This window comes from Aotus nancymaae, unplaced genomic scaffold, assembly GCF_030222135.1.
Source record: "Aotus nancymaae isolate 86718 unplaced genomic scaffold, 86718_ANA_hifiasm-v0.15.2.pri h1tg000018l, whole genome shotgun sequence".
Lineage (NCBI taxonomy): Eukaryota > Metazoa > Chordata > Mammalia > Primates > Aotidae > Aotus > Aotus nancymaae.
In genome coordinates this window covers 20615077-20631008 of record NW_026988430.1, presented here as the reverse complement: position 1 = coordinate 20631008, position 15932 = coordinate 20615077, and the positions used below count along the sequence as shown (strand labels likewise).

The window sequence follows — 15932 nt, the reverse complement described above, 5'->3', positions numbered from 1 at the left end:
GGCTAATTTTGTATTGTTAGTAGAGATGGGTTTCACCATGTTGGCCAGGCTGTTCTCAAAGTCCTGACCTCAAGTGATCTGTCTGCTTCAGGCTCTCAAAACGTTGGGATTACAGGCGTGAGCCACTGTGCCCAGCCACCTGCTTAATTTTCATACATAAATGTGTTATAAATATAGATGTGGATCTCTGGCTGGCTGTGGTGGCTCATGCCTGTAATCCCAACACTTTGGGAGGCCAAGGCAGGTGGATCACCTGAGGTCAGGAGTTCAAGACCAGCCTGGCCAACACAGTGAAACCCTGTCTCTACTAAAAATACAAAAATTAGCTGGGCAAGGCGGTACACACCTGTAATTCCAGCTACTCGGGAGGCTGAGGCAGGAGAATTGCTTGAACCCAGGAGGTGGAGGTTGCAGTGAGCCAAGATTGAGCCACTGTACTCCAGCCTGGGCAACAGAGTGAGATTCCATCTCAAAAAATATGTATATATACATATATATACACATACATATACTTGGGAGGCTGAGGCAGGAGAATTGCTTGAACCTGGGAGGTAGAGGTTGCAGTGAGCCAAGATTGTGCCACTGCACTCCAGCCTGGGCAACAGAGATTCCCAATTCTCAGGCCCCTGAGTAGCTGAGATTATAAGTGCCTGCCACCATGCCCAGCTAATTTTTTGTATTTTTAGTAGAGACAGGGTTTTGCCATGTCAGCCAGGCTGGTCTTGAACTCTTGACCTCAGGTGATCCACCCACATGGGCCTCCCAAAGTGCTGGGATTGCGGGTGTGAACCACCACACCCGGCTGGGTGTTTTCATTTGTATGTTTTATGGATCATCACGTGGAGTCAGGCAGAGTTGGCATCAGTTTTGTTCATCAAAGCTGTTTGTAGAAAGTGGTAGAGTTGAAGTTGGGCTTCTAGGGTGAGCCAGCTATTAAAAAAAAAAAGTCCCAATTATAATATCAATTATATTCCTGTGATAAATAGAACTTTCCTTTCTCAACAGAACCCAGATTTTTTGCAGGGCAACACTGCATTCAGAGTCTAAATACCACTTTTCCCAGTTTCCCTGACGCAATCAGAAGTTCCTGGATAGGGCTTTTTTGAAGAAATGAGGCGTAGCTTAGCTTAACATTTGCCTTTCTTCACCACTTGCCTAGAATGCAGACATGACGCTTCAGAAAATATAGCCATTTTGTATTATAAGGATAAAAACCACACATTAAGGATGGAAGAACAGTGATGATATAGTGAAGCCAATGTATTATAGTTGTGGACTTCCTACTTCCTAAAGAAATATTTAAATTTAAAAAATAAGTCTGGGAGCTAAGCTATGAGGATGCAAAGGCATAAGAATGATACAGTAGACTTCGGGGACTTGGGGAAGGAAAGAGTGGGAAGGTCTTGAGGGATAAAGGACTATACATTGGGAACAGTGTACACTGCTTGGGTGATGGGCGCACCAAAATCTCAGAAATCACCACTAAGGGACTAATTCGTGTAACCAAACTCTATCTATTCCCCAAAAACCTGTTGAAATAAAAAATACATTAAAAAAAAGAGAGATAGTTGTGGGTTGAGCACAGTGGCTCACGCTGTCGAGTAGGGACATGGTAGGGTGTGATGGCTCACACCTGTAATCCCAGCACTTTGGGAGGCCGAGACAGGAGGCTCACTTGAGCCCAGGAATTCGAGACCAGCCTGGGAGATACAGTGAGATCTTGTCTGTAAATTATAAAAAAACAAAAATGACTTAGTTGTGCATATTAAAAAAAAAAAAAGTCCTAATCTATTCATTTATTTGTCAAGGCAGGGTCTTGCTGGTATCACCCAGGCTGGTTTCAAACTCCTGGCCTCAAGTGATTTTCCGGCCTCAGCCTCCCAAAGCACTGGGATTACAGGTGTGAGCCATCACACCCTACCATGTCCCTACTGGATTAAACCACTGTGTTCAGATTTCTGTTATCTAAAACCAAATGCAAAACCTGATACAGTTGATTCAGAGTTTAAGGAAAAAAGAAGTCGAAGCCTAAGGGCTGGATGGGATAAGTCATCTGTATCTAACAACAGTTTTAACTAGACATCCTCCTCCTTAGTAGATTTTAGGTGCACAACATATGGCATAGATCTTATCTGTGATTTTTGTTGTTGCTCAATATGTGGCCTTGCTATTTATTACCATTTATCCATTTTCAGCGTTCTCAACTCACTGTACTAGTTATAAAGTGGGGCAGTGACAACAAGGATCTTAGAGCTAAACAGAAAAAGGAAGGGGCTAAGACCTTCTGTGAGGCCTCTTCCCTTTGCTCACACCCTTCACAATTTTGGGTATCACCAAGGAATGTGATTAGGGGTAGCATGCTCTAAAAGAAGGAAAGAAGAACCTGGTCACATCTCCAGAGAAAGCTGTATACTGCCTAGGAGGACCAAGTTGATTGGTAAGAGAGAAATCATATTGTCCCACAAAAAGCACGGATTCTCAAACAGGGAAGAAAAGGAAGACAGTATTGGGGTGGAGAATGTCAGCAGTGGAGTCTGATATGTCCTACATCCAGAGGGAGAACGAACTATGAAGTTCAAAGCCAAAGATGCCAGCTGCCCTGTGTCCCAGCACTCCAGCAGGGGTGGCCAGTGGATGGCTGTTCTTCACAGATCTAATGATAAAGGCAATCAGGGAAATGACTAAGATCAACAGGGTTTGGAAGAAGTAACACCAGGGCCAGCTGATCTACTGGTTTTGGTGTGTGGTTGTATATGTAGGTGACAAAGAAAGCTGTCAAAACCTTTTCCTATCAACTCTGCATGGTCTGACTCCTAAATACATCTCCATCCCTGTCTTTCACCACCATTGGGCTCCCTCTCTATGTTACAGCCACACTGGTCACTTCTCAATTCCTTGAGATCATTCCATGATCTTCCCACCATGGGACTCTTACTCATGTTGTTCTTTTTGCCTGGAACTCTCTTCTCCATGACATTCATGGTGGACCCACCCCACAGTTACCCTGTCCAGTAAATGCCTCTTCCTCCTTGACTCTTATCTCAAGCATCATCACTTCCTAAGGGAGTCCTTCCTAGATCATCCAGGCTAGATCACGTTCCTCTCTGGGTTCCCACAGAACCTCGTTCCTTTCCTTCAGAGCACATACTGCAGTGTGATAGTATACAAATAAGGGATCATTTGATGAATGCCTATTTTCCCCACTAGACTGAAAGCTTCAAGACAGTAGATCTGTATCTGTTTTTTTTTTTTTTTTTTTGAGACGGAGTTTCGCTCTTGTTACCCAGGCTGGAGTGCAATGGCGCGATCTCAGCTCACCGCAACCTCCACCTCCTGGGTTCAGGCAATTCTCCTGCCTCAGCCTCCTGAGTAACTGGGACTACAGGCGTGCGCCACCATGCCCAGCTAATTTTTTTTTTTTTGTACTTTTACTAGAAACGGGGTTTCACCATGTTGACCAGGATGGTCTTGATCTCTTGACCTCGTGATCCACCTGTCTCGGCCTCCCAAAGTGCTGGGATTATAGGCGTGAGCCACTGCGCCCGGCCTATATCTGTTTTTGCTTACCACTATATCCCCAGTATTTCAGCACATTGCTGGGCATATAGGAAGTGCTTAATAAATATTTACTAAAGCAATTAATAAAATCAGACATTTATGGATAGACATGATAATCCTATCTATATTTCTTTTTGTTTTTTTTTTTTTTGAGACAGGGTATCACCCTGTCACCCAGGGCTGGAGTGCAGTGGTGCAATCACAGCTCACTGCAACCTTCGCCTCCCAGGTTCAAGTGATTCTCATGCCTCACTCACCCAAGTAGCTGGGATTATAGGCATGGCCACCACACTCAGCTAATTTTTGTATTTTTTTAGTAGAGACAGGGTTTCATCACGTTGGCCAGGCTGGTCTCGAAATCTTTGCCTCATGTGATCTGCCCACCTCAGCCTCTCAAAGTGATGAGATTACAGGCGTGATCTCACTGTGCCTGGCCAATCCTACCTATATTTTTTATTATTTATTTATTTATTTATTTATTTTTAAAGTAATGTAAATCTTTTTTTTTTTTTTTTTTTTGAGACAGAGTCTCACTTTGTCACCCAGGTTGGAGTGCAAATGGCTTGATCTCGGCTCACTGCAACCTCCACCTCCTGAGTTCAAGCGATTCTCCTGCCTCAGCCTCCTGAGTAGCTGGGACTACAGGCGTGTGCCACCACGCCCAGCTAATCTTTTTTTTTTTCAGTAGAGATGGGGTTTCACTGTGTTGGCCAGGATGGTCTTGATCTCCTGACCTTGTGATTTGCCCACCTCAGCCTCCCAAAGTGCTGGGATTACAGGCGTGAGCCACCACGCCCAGCCCTACCTATATTTTGTAGAATTTTATGAAGCCTAAATATGAAAGTACTTTGCAAAACACAGGGCACCATTTAAAAATTATTATTACTAAGAAAGCTGCTTTAAATTATTATCATAAATTATGATTATGATCATTTATTTATTTATTTATTTTTAGACAGGGTCTTGCTTTATTACCCAGGTTGGAGTGCAGTGGTGCAATCACAGCTCACTGCAGCGTTGACCTCCTAGGCTCCAGTGATCCTCCCACATCAGCCTCCCAAGTAGCTGGAACTATAGGCATGCACCACCACACCTAGCTAATTTTTTGTATTTTTTGTAGAGACAGAGTTTCACTATGTTGCCTGTCTCGAACTCCTAGGCTCAAGCAATCCCCCCTCCCTCAGCCTCCCAAAGTGTTAGGATTATAGGCAGGAGCCACAATACCAGGCCAAATTATTTTCCAGCAAAGGAACCAATATTTTTTTCCTAAAGCGTTACCTGAAATTTTCTCCTTAAGGCCTGCGTCATTACTGGAGTCAGTCCTGTTCCTGTTTCCATATTTTCTTTATTGGTAAGAGGGGTTCCACCTGGGCTCCTGCAAAGGTATAAACAATAATAGTAGCTGTGTTCTATGCCAAGTTTTAAAATGGATTTAGAAAGCATAAAGAAAAGAGAATGTATTACCTCTCTACATCGACTTTTCTAAGCAGTTTCCGCAGATCGATCTGACTTTTTCCAGGAGTACTGATAAAACAAAGATATAAAAATTAGAACTTGCGAGATTTTATTATTTTTTCCCAAAGGAAAGCAATCATTTCTAAAGACAACGTCCTGGAAAGTAGTTCTATGTGTTACATTAAAAAATAGAAGTAGAGGCTGGTCGAGGTGGCTCATGTCTATAATCCCAGCACTTTGGGAGGCCAAGGCGAGTGGATCACAAGGTCAGGAGTTTGAGACTAGCCTGATCAACATGGTGAAACCCCATCTCTTCCAAAAATACAAAAATTAGCCAGGTGTGGTGGCATGTGCCTGTTATCCCAGCTACTCAGGAGACTAAGGCAGGAGAATCACTTGAACCCAGGAGGTGGAGGTTACAGTGAGCCGATATCGCATCACTGCACTCTAGTTTGGCAACAGAGCAAGACTGCATCTTGGGAAAAAAACAAATTTAAACAGGATGCTTTGAAAAATTATATAGGCCGGGTGCAGTGGCTCACGCCTGTAATCCAAGCACTTTGGAGGCCAAGGCGGGCGGATCACCTGAGGTCAGGAGTTCAAGACCAGCCTGACCAACATGGTGAAATCCCGTCTTAAAAAAAAAAAAAAAAAAAGAGAGAGAAATTATATAATATGAAAACTAGTATGTCTTGGAAACATGGTATATGTATATATATGTCTGTGTGTAATCATATTGTAGATATAGATTTTCCCATTTAATAGATCATGAACTCTTCCTCATCTTTTTGAAAATTAACTTAAAGTATCACTTTGACATCTTCAAAATAGGCAGTTCATTGTATGTAAATTTCATAGATAAAATCTTGTTTTGAGACATTTAGGATTTTTCTTGTTTTTGAGATGGAGTCTCTTTCTGTTGCTCAGGCTGGAGTACAGTGGCGCAGTCACTTCACACTGCAGCCTTGACCTCCTGGGCTCAAGTGATCCTCTTGCTTCAGCCTCCCAAGTAGCTGGGACTACAGGCACACACCACTGCATCAGGCTAATTTTTAATTTAATTATTTTTTTTTAGAGATGAGGGTCTCACTACATTGCCCAGGCTGGTCTTAAACTCCTCGCCTCAATCAATCCTCCCACTTCGGCTTCCCAAAGTGGTGGGATTACAGACATAAGCCATCACGTTTATCCTAAAATTCTTGATAGAATATTTTTCTCCCAAAATCTGTTATTAAATCAATGACACATCTTTTTTTTAATTTTTTTTTAAAGATGGGGTTTCACCATGATGGCCAGGCTGGTTTTTGAACTCCTGACCTCAGGTGATCCACCCACCTCGGCCTCCCAAAGTGCTAGGATTACAGGCGTGAGCCACCACGCCCGGCAATGACACATCTTATAATAAACAACATCTTTAAATGGGGCAATAAAGCATATGCCTAGAAAAAGACTAGAATAATAAACAGCAGTATGTTAACCATGACTATCTCCAATGATAGGATTATTCAGATAATTTTTGTTTTCTTTTTTAAACTTTTCTGTAGATTTCAATTTTTCTATGAGCATATATAACTTTTAACATTAAAAATAAGCAAAAAAAGTCATTTTTCCTGTTTTTAGGCCCTTGTACAACAATATCATTCTTTTAAGTAGTAGTAGAGCATAGCACTCTGCAGTTCCTTACATTAAGAAATTTGTAACTCGAGTTGATAACGTTTTGGAGTTAGGTTTCAGGGTAACACGCTGCAAGTCAGAGACAGTAACTAGTGGATTCCGTGCCTTCGGCGATGGTATAATCTTTAATTATAAAATGAGATATTATTAAAACACATTTTAAAATATCATTCAAGACGTAAACATGCAAAAATGGCAAATATCTGAGTGCTGAGTATGTGTAAGGCATATCCACTATTCCACCCAATTTTTATTCCAAAGCTTCAAAGGATGTCTCTACGTTTTCAGACTAATGGTTGGGAGATTAAATTGCCTAATTAAATCATTTTCTAATATACACATTTTGTTGGGAAATCCAAAACTACTAAAATAAAACATCAAAAACTCAACTTGAAATGAAATGACTTCTTCCACCCTCCCCCCACAATTGTATACAAATTGAGATGAGGTCTTGCCATGTTCCCAGGCTGGTCTTGAACTCCAGGGCTCAGGTGATCCTCCCACCTTGGTCTCCCAAAGTGCTGGGATTACAGGCATGAGACACTGCACCCTGCCTAGAATGACTTCTATATATAAGGTTTATGCTTATTTTCCATAAAAGGACAACAAGGTTGAAAGCAAACAGAACAAATGTATGGTCAATGACATCTTACCTTCCTCCTTTCATCTGAACTCTGTGTCTTCTTTAATTTTACAGTCAGCAGATCTTTAACTGTTATCTGCATGAGTCCATCTTTTTTTAATGGTCCAGCCTTAAAATATATGGTGCAGTTAGAATTCAAATTGGAACCAGCACAACTTGTGAAATGCAAATCCAAATCTAGTTTTTAAAGCTCAGTTAAGAGGTAACTCTTATTTACCCTAGGAACCTGTCATATTCTTTCCACTTAACTAAGAATAATCCTGTTTTCATCACCCATCAAAAAATATTCATCAAAATGTAAGGCTTCCCTCTCCCTAATTTTGTTTTTATAAGCTTAGGCTTTGCTAACAAATAAGAGATAGACTAGTTTCCTGCAATAATTCATCTTCCCCAAGAGTCATTATAATAAGACAAGAGTTGAAGGAGTTAATCAGGTTAAACTGAAGTTTTGCTTGAATTACCTAGAAAGATGACACAGTTCCCACAGAGCAAGAATGTATATAGTCAGAGAGGTATAACTAGGGCAAATAGGCTCTGGATTATTTTTGCATGTGTCTGTGTGTCAGGGTTGGGAAGACTCTGGATTTAATTTAGCTACATTAAACCAAATGTATTCATAGTGAAAATTCAGCAGATTTTAAAATAGGGTCATGCCTGACTTAGTGATTCACAAATTTTCTGGTCCCCTTGGTAAATAAGTAACTATAATAGAGATTGGTTCTCCAGCCTAATGACATGAAACTTTGGAATCAGCCAACTCTTTGTTCTGAGTCACTCACTAAGCAATCTTCTATTCTTAAATTGGTTTCCTAGGGAGGTTTTCCTCTGGGTAAAAAGCCATGCTGAGAGGGGAATAGGAATCTTCCACTATACTGGGTTTCACACACATCACTTTCTTTTTTTTAAGAGATGGAGTTTCTCCTTGTTGGCCAGGCTGGTCTTGAACTCCTGACCTCAGGTGATCCGCCTGCCTCGGCCTCCCAAAGTACTGGGATAACAGGCGTGAGCCACCGCGCCCGGCCTCACACACATCACTTTCATTTCTCAATCCAGCTTCTAGGAATTCCTTAGGGACTGAGATTTTAAAGACACAATAATTAAGATATGGAATGAGAACAAAATACGGCCTTCTGGCCCAAGCCCTGATTAGCCTGGCCTTAAAAGGCCACGTGGCTTTATTCCTGTATTACACACTGACCAAAACATATCATTACTAGATTGTTTCCTACCTGAAGTGCTTTAGCGAGACTGGGTTTGTGGAGCAGCACAGGTGCTAGTGGTGGTGGAGGAGGTGGTTGAGAAGGAGGAGGTGGAGGTGGAGGTGGAGGTGGAGGTGGAGGTGGAGGTGGAGGAGGAAGATGGCTGGTTGGCTGTGGCAGTGTGGGAGGAAGCACAGCTTTGGAGTCTTCAGTGGTGATTAGAACACAGGCAGGCACATTTGTAAGTTTACCCATGTGACATGTTTGACCACAGCTTGGACAGGAAGAACTTTCTGAGATAGTCTGGAAGAAGACATCACATTTGGCAAATACATAACAAGTTAATTTGATTCTTGACGGGGAGCATCATCAAAATAATAGCTACCATGTATTGAATGCTTTCTTATCATGTGCGTCATAATATTTTCTCATTTATGATCACAAGTTTTTTCATTTCATTCATTCATTCATTTATTTTGTATGTGCTATATGCCAGGCACTATAAGTACAATGTAGGCCCTGTCTGTCACCTCATGGAGCTGACAGTCTGGTGAGGGAAGACAGACATTAAACATGCACAGAAGGCCTGGCACGGTGACAGACACCTGTAGTCCCAGCACTCTGCAAGGCTGAGTCCAGCAAATTGCTTGAGTCCAGGAGTTCGAGACCAGCCTGGACAACATAGTGAGACCTCATCTGAAACAAAATAAAACAAAACAAAACATGCGCAAACACACTCAAAACAAAACACTACTTCAATAAGAGCAATGAAGTGTGCTGTGAGAATGAACAGTTAGAGTCTTGGGAAGCGATATTTAGCCATGATCTCAAGAATGAATGGAGACTTAGCAGATAAAGGGAGATAAGGACTAGAGGAAGAGTTCCTTTTGGAGGAAAAAATATTTAATGCAGTCAAGAATATAGTACATTCAAGAAACTGATAAAGGCCAAGAATCTGGAGCATGACTTCTGTGGCAGATGAGGCCAGGAAGGTAACAACTACCATTGCTGAAGAAATCATGCAGTAAAGAGGAGGGGAAGAAACTCCTTGTCTCCTCCCTCCCTCTAGTCTTTCATCAGTGTCTCCCAATAGGCCATCACAACCAGGAACCAGGTAACCTGGAGTTTGAGGAATGTATCCTGTAGGAGCCAGCCCTCCCAGCAATACAGAGCAGAGTTTCTGAAGTGGGGCAAACAGCCCCAGGGACTAGCACTCACCTGTAGCCATTCCTCCATCTTCTGGTAAAAGCACCTGGGTTTCCCTTCTCTCCCTCAGTCCACATGATCTGGTTGGGATACTCACTCAAGGACTAGACACATAATCCAGGCCAAGTTCTCTCAGCTGAGATTGTTCTGGTATGAGAATAAGAATCTAAGGCTGCCAGCAGCCATGTTGCTAGCACAAGGGGAGAGTCTGTCTGAGACATAAACTTACTCTAAAGAAGGCAGAACTGAAAGATGGGATAGAGCCAGGATGCTGACACTATCATTTGAGCCTCTGAATCCAGAGATACCCTAAACTTACTGGTTTTATGGGCTTAAGCCAGGTTGCATTGTGTTTCTGTCACTTGTGGCTAAAAAGAATTTGGACTGATACAACCTTCTAGGAGCTTTCTTAGTGAAGGAAATAACACAAGCTTCATTCTTTGTTCTATATCACCATCCTCCCTGGTACATTGGGATTAGTGATTTGGGGTTAAATTATAAGAAGAGCTGAAATAGGAGAAAAGTCATGAAAGGTGGAGTGTGTATCCTAGAGGTGGAAAGAAGGGAAGGTTTATAGAATTATTTCACACACACACACACACACACTCACACACACACTCTCATTCTAGACTTTTTAAATTAAAAAAAAAACAACTTTTTTCCTCACTATATTGCCCTGGCTAGAATGCAATGGGCTAGAGTGTCCCTAGGTTCAAGGAATCCTCTCACCTCAGTTCCCTGAGTAATTGGGACTACAATGTGTACACCACCCTCAGCTAAAAAATTCATTTTTAAGGTCTATTTGAATACTGCCTTGTCACCCGCAGCAAACTACTCTGACAAAAAAGTTACAAAATTATAGGAATTCAAAAAAGCAATGAATTTACTTCTAGAATCAAATTCTCAACTGGTCAATTAGTTTTATTTTATGTTTAATTTAATTATTTTTATTTTTGGAGTCCACCTAGTCTCAATAATTTTATTTAGGCCTGGCACTATGGCTCATGCCTAGAGTCCCAGCACTTTGGGAGGCTGAGGAGGGAAGATCACTTGAGGACAGGAGTTCAAGACCACCCGGGGTAACTTGATAAAACCTCATCTCTACTAAAAATACAAAAATTAGCCAGGTGTGGTTGTGGGCACCTATAGTCCCAGCTACTCAGAGGAGGCTGAGGCAGGAGAATTGCTTGAACCTGGGAGACAGAGGTTGCAGTGAGCTAAGATTATGCCACTGAACTCCAGCCTGGGCAACAGAATGAGACTCCCATCTCAAAAAAAAAAAAAATTATTCCATTCTTTTTTTTTGTCTTAAATATTTTTTGAGACAATCTCACTCTGTGGCACAGTTACAGCTCACTGCAACCTCTGCCCCCTGGGTTCAAATGATTGTCTTGCCTCAACCTCCTGAGTAGCTGGGACTACAGGCGTGTGCCACCAGGCATGGCTAGTTTTTGTGTTTTTAGTAGAGACGAAGTTTCATCATGTTGGCCAGGGTGGTCTTGAACTCCTGACCTCAAGTGATCTATCCACCTTGGCCTCCCAAAGTTATACATTTTAATAATACATGGGAATAGCCTATAAACACTGTTCTTAATATACTTCTACATCTAATTTAATAGTGGGAACAGGCCAGGAATGGTGGCTCATGCCTGTAATCCCAGAACTTTGGGAGGCTGAGGCAGGCAGATCACCTGAGGTCAAGAGTTCAAGAACAGCCTGACCAACATGGTGAAACCCTGCCTCTACTAAAAATATAAAAATTAGATGGATGTGGTGGCACATGCCTGTAATCCCAGCTACTCAGAAGGCTGAGACAGGAGAATTGCTTGAACCTAGGAGGCAGAGGTTGTGGTGAGCTGAGATTGCGCCATTGCACCCTAGCTTGGGCAACAAGAGCAAAACTCTGTCTCAGGAAAAAAATATATATATATACTGGGAACATCCTATAAACACTGTTCTAAATATACTTCTACACTTAATTTGATAGTGTATTATTATTTTTATTATTTTATTTTTTTGAGACACAGTAATGCTCTGTTGCCCAGTCTAGAGTGCTGTGGCATGATGTTGGCTCACTGCAACTTCTGCCTCCTGTGTTTCAAGGATTCTCCTGCCTCAGCTTCTGGAGTAGCTGGGATTACAGGTGTGTGTCACCATGCCCAAGTAATTTTTTGTATGTTTAGTAGAGATGGGGTTTTGCCATGTTGGCCAGGCTGGTCTCAAACTCCTAGTTTCAAACTCCTGGCCTCAAATGATCCACCCACCTTGGCCTCTCAAAGTGTTGGGATTACAGGTGTGAGCCACTGCACCTGTAATCCAGTGTATTCTTTTAACAAAAGTTAGTGTATTCTTTTAACAAAAGTTTTCTTAGTGGGAAAGGGACTGATGGTGTATTCTTGAGGTCATATCTCATTAGTATATAAAAAACTACCTCATTCTTCTTAACAGCTACATAGTATTCCACTGAATGAATGGATTATAATTTATTCAATTAATCCCATTCTCTTTGACACTTAGTTTCGTTTGCAATTTTTCAAATCACACTGCAACAAATAACTTTTTATATCTGTACAAAATTTGGTTGCATCAAAAGACATATATTTTGAAAATTTTGATAGATGTTACCTAATTATAGCCCATAGAGGTTTTATTAATTTAGGCCCTTCTCAATAACAAGAGAGCACAATTTTGGAAGCAATATGGAACCAACTTTTTCCATATCAGTTTGTTAAGATTTATGGATGGCTCCTTTGTTTATCTGACAAACCCAGACACAGACCTTCCAAATGCCCATTCTTTGTCTGCTAAGTGATTAGCTGAACTGTTCATTGCCACTGACCAATCTAGACAAAAATATCTACTAACTTGACTTGACCAAACTTTAGTCAGGATTTACCCCTCCCCATAGGCCCTTGAACCTTGACCTATTTTTGGGCTTCAGCAAGCATCGGCATGCTGAACAACCTTCAGGAAAAGATGTTCCCTGATCTGATCAACTGTCTGATCGGATAACCCCAACTCTTCATCCTACTTTCCCATACCTGGCTTGTTCTAGCCTTATTTATTCCTTGCTAACAAAGAAAACTTTTTTGCTTAATGTTTGAGATATAAATCTTATGACTTGAGCATTTTCCCTATTGTAATAGTCTTTTCAAATAAAGTGTCTCCTTACCTAATTCCAGATTTACTTTTTACTTGACAATACTAACCTTCAGGGCTTCCTGGAGCTTGCATAATCTACTTTCCAAAATGCAAAACTGTTGTTTTAGACTGTAAAGTTCTCGGTGGCAGATACGAGATGGAAAGATGGTGTCTTTCAATACTTCTAAACTCTGAAATTAATAATAAACAATGCTGAGTCCTATGAGTAATATGATAAGGACAAGAAAATAGGAATTAGCCGGGTGTGGTGGCTCACGCCTGTAATTCCAGCACTTCGGGAGGCTGAGGTGGGTGGATCACGAGGTCAAGAGATCGAGACCATCCTGGTCAACATGGTGAAACCCCATCTCTACTAAAAATACAAAAAATTAGCTGGGCATGGTGGCGCGTGCCTGTAATCCCAGCTACTCAGGAGGCTGAGGCAGGAGAATTGCCTGAACCCAGGAGGCGGAGGTTGCAGTGAGCCGAGATCGCGCCATTGCACTCCAGCCTGGGTAACAAGAGCGAAACTCTGTCTCAAAAAAAAAAAAAGAAAAAGAAAATAGGAACCAGCAAATGACTTGATGTATGTTTTATAGAAGTAAAGGCAGACATAACTCAGTAATTTCATCTTATCTGAGTTTAGCCCGAGGGTTGGACTGACCTGAGCACGTATGTACATAAACACCAAGTGTGTAGGAAAACTATACTGCTGAAAACAGGGATGACACATCCATACCTGGGTTATGCAGTTCTGACACAAGCTGTATATAGACCATACTCTATTTGTCCAAAGTTTTATTGCACCACTGATGTTAGGAAATTTGAAGTTCCAGGATGATCTTAGCCAGCTTCTGTTTTGAGATACATCTGTTGAAGAAATGACTCTGTAGGAAAAACAAAGTGAAACAAATTAAAAAACCCTAAGTTAGAATAATAGCCTTGGTCTGGCATGGTGGCTCGTGCCTCTAATCCTAGCACTTTGGGAGGCTGAGGTGGGCAGATCGCTTGAGACCAGGAGTTCAAGACTAGCCTCTGCAATATGGTGAAATCCTGTCCCTACCAAAAAAAATATAAATCTTAGCAGGCATGGTGGTGAGCACCCGTAGTACTAGCTATTCAGGAGGCTGAGGTGGGAGGATGGTTTGAGCCCGGGAGGCAGAGGTTGCAGTGAGCTGTGATGGTGACACTGCACTCCAGCCTGGGTGACAGAGACAGACTCAGTCTCAAATAATAATAATAATAATAATAATAGCCTCTAATTAAACAAGAAGGTGGTTGTTTAGTATTACTCAGAAGCAGAGACTCCCTATAGCCAAACTCTTCATTAAATTCTAGAATTCAGGGATTTATTTATTAAACATATATTTACTAAGTCCTACCATGTTCTAGGCACCAGAGGTTCAGTAATGCTCAACATAGATGAAATATCCGCCCTCATGGAGTTTACAGTTTCATAGGAACGAAAGTAAAAATAAATAAATAAAAATATGGCTGTTAGAGAATGAATCAATGTTAAGGAGAAAAAAAGCAAGAGAGGGGAGGAAATGTGAAATGTTGAATGGGGTGATATTTTAGATACCAAAGTCTCGCTGAGAAGATGACTTTTGTTTACCTGAGTAATGTGAGTCCTTTTAAATTGTCAGGCCCAGAAAGACATTAAAATGAGATGGCAATCACACTCTACTCCATGCTTTGAGCTATGTATTCATCCCTTGAAATTGCTTGCTGTTTCCACAAGTAGCTATAAATTAACCTAATAATGCCACATGACACTATAATCCATGCCCTATAGCTTAACAATGTGTAGCCAATCACTAATCAATGTTATTTCTATAAACTGAGAATTCCTGCCAAATGGTTTTATCAGCCCACTCTGTGTGCCCCTTTTAAGCCTTTAAAAACCTGCTGGTAGCAAAGGCTGAATGGAGTTCGTATCCAATGCTACTTGGGTCTTACTCTTCCAGGCAGCTGTTCTCACTTGGGCTCAAGTCAACTCTTTAAATTATATTTTGTGCCTAAGCATCTTCCTTTTAAATTATCAACAGAGAAAATAGTAAGTACGAAGGCCCTGAGGTGGAATTTTGCCTGAAGTATATGAGAAATAGCAAGTAGGACAGGATGACTAGGGTGGAGAGACTTTTTAGAAAATAAGTAAAATAAAAAATAAAAAAGAAGAAAAAAATCTTAGAAAATTAAACTGGGTACAGTGGCTCACGCTTATAATCCCAGCACTTCTGGTTGCCGAGGCTGATGAACTGCTTTAGCTCAGAAGTTTGAGACCAGCCTGGCTAACATGGCAAAACCCTGTCTCTACCAAAATATGGTGGTGCGCGCCTCTGGTCCCAGCTACTAAGGAGGCTAAGGAACAAGAATTGCTTGAACCCTGGAGGCAGAGGTTACAGTGAGCCAAGATTGTGCCACTGCACTCCAGCCTGGGTGACAGAGTGAGACCCCATCTGAAAAACAAAAACAAAAAAACATATCTACAAAAAAATACAAATATTAGCTGTGTATGGTGGCATGTGCTAGTCCCAGATACTTGGGGGGCTGAGGTGGGAGGATTGTTTCAGCCAAGGATGTGGAGATTACAGTGAGCTGAGATCTCCATTGCACTCACTCCAGCCTGGGCAACAGAGTGAGGCCCTGTCTAAAAAAATAAAATAAGGTCAGAGTCAGATCATAAAGGCCCTGTGGGTCATACCAAGAACTTTAATTTTTATTCTGATAGAGAAAGACATTAGAGAATTTTAAGTAAAGGAGAAACATGACTCTACTTTTCACAAAGTATAAGGATGGGAGGAGGGAGAGGAGCAGAAAGGATAACTATCCAGTACTGAGCTTAACACCTGGGTGATGTAATAATATGTACAACAAATCCCCATAAAAACAAACAAAAACCAAATCCATTTCCATTGAATTGAAATAGAAACTCAATAATCACAAAGTAACCATGAACGGTGAATTCCTACTTTGGCCTAAAGTGGTTTATTAACTTGAAATTTTTTTCTAAAGAAAATACCGGGGCCGGGCGCGGTGGCTCAAGCCTGTAATCC

The 15932-nt window shown here is 41.4% G+C and overlaps 1 protein-coding gene across 1 annotated transcript in view; it reads right to left on the bottom strand.

The window, feature by feature from the left end:
- Nucleotides 1-331: 331 nt before the first annotated feature.
- Nucleotides 332-15932, bottom strand: part of PRR11 (proline rich 11) — a 31860-nt gene continuing 16259 nt past the window's right edge. The window contains exons 3-10 of the mRNA XM_064378412.1: nucleotides 13616-13763; nucleotides 12945-13067; nucleotides 8560-8832; nucleotides 7341-7439; nucleotides 6698-6810; nucleotides 5023-5082; nucleotides 4837-4933; nucleotides 332-930 (exon numbers count right to left, since the gene is read on the bottom strand). Coding sequence (XP_064234482.1) covers nucleotides 862-930; nucleotides 4837-4933; nucleotides 5023-5082; nucleotides 6698-6810; nucleotides 7341-7439; nucleotides 8560-8832; nucleotides 12945-13067; nucleotides 13616-13763 — 982 coding nt within the window. The 3' untranslated portion in view covers nucleotides 332-861. The remainder of the gene's footprint in view (nucleotides 931-4836; nucleotides 4934-5022; nucleotides 5083-6697; nucleotides 6811-7340; nucleotides 7440-8559; nucleotides 8833-12944; nucleotides 13068-13615; nucleotides 13764-15932) is intronic.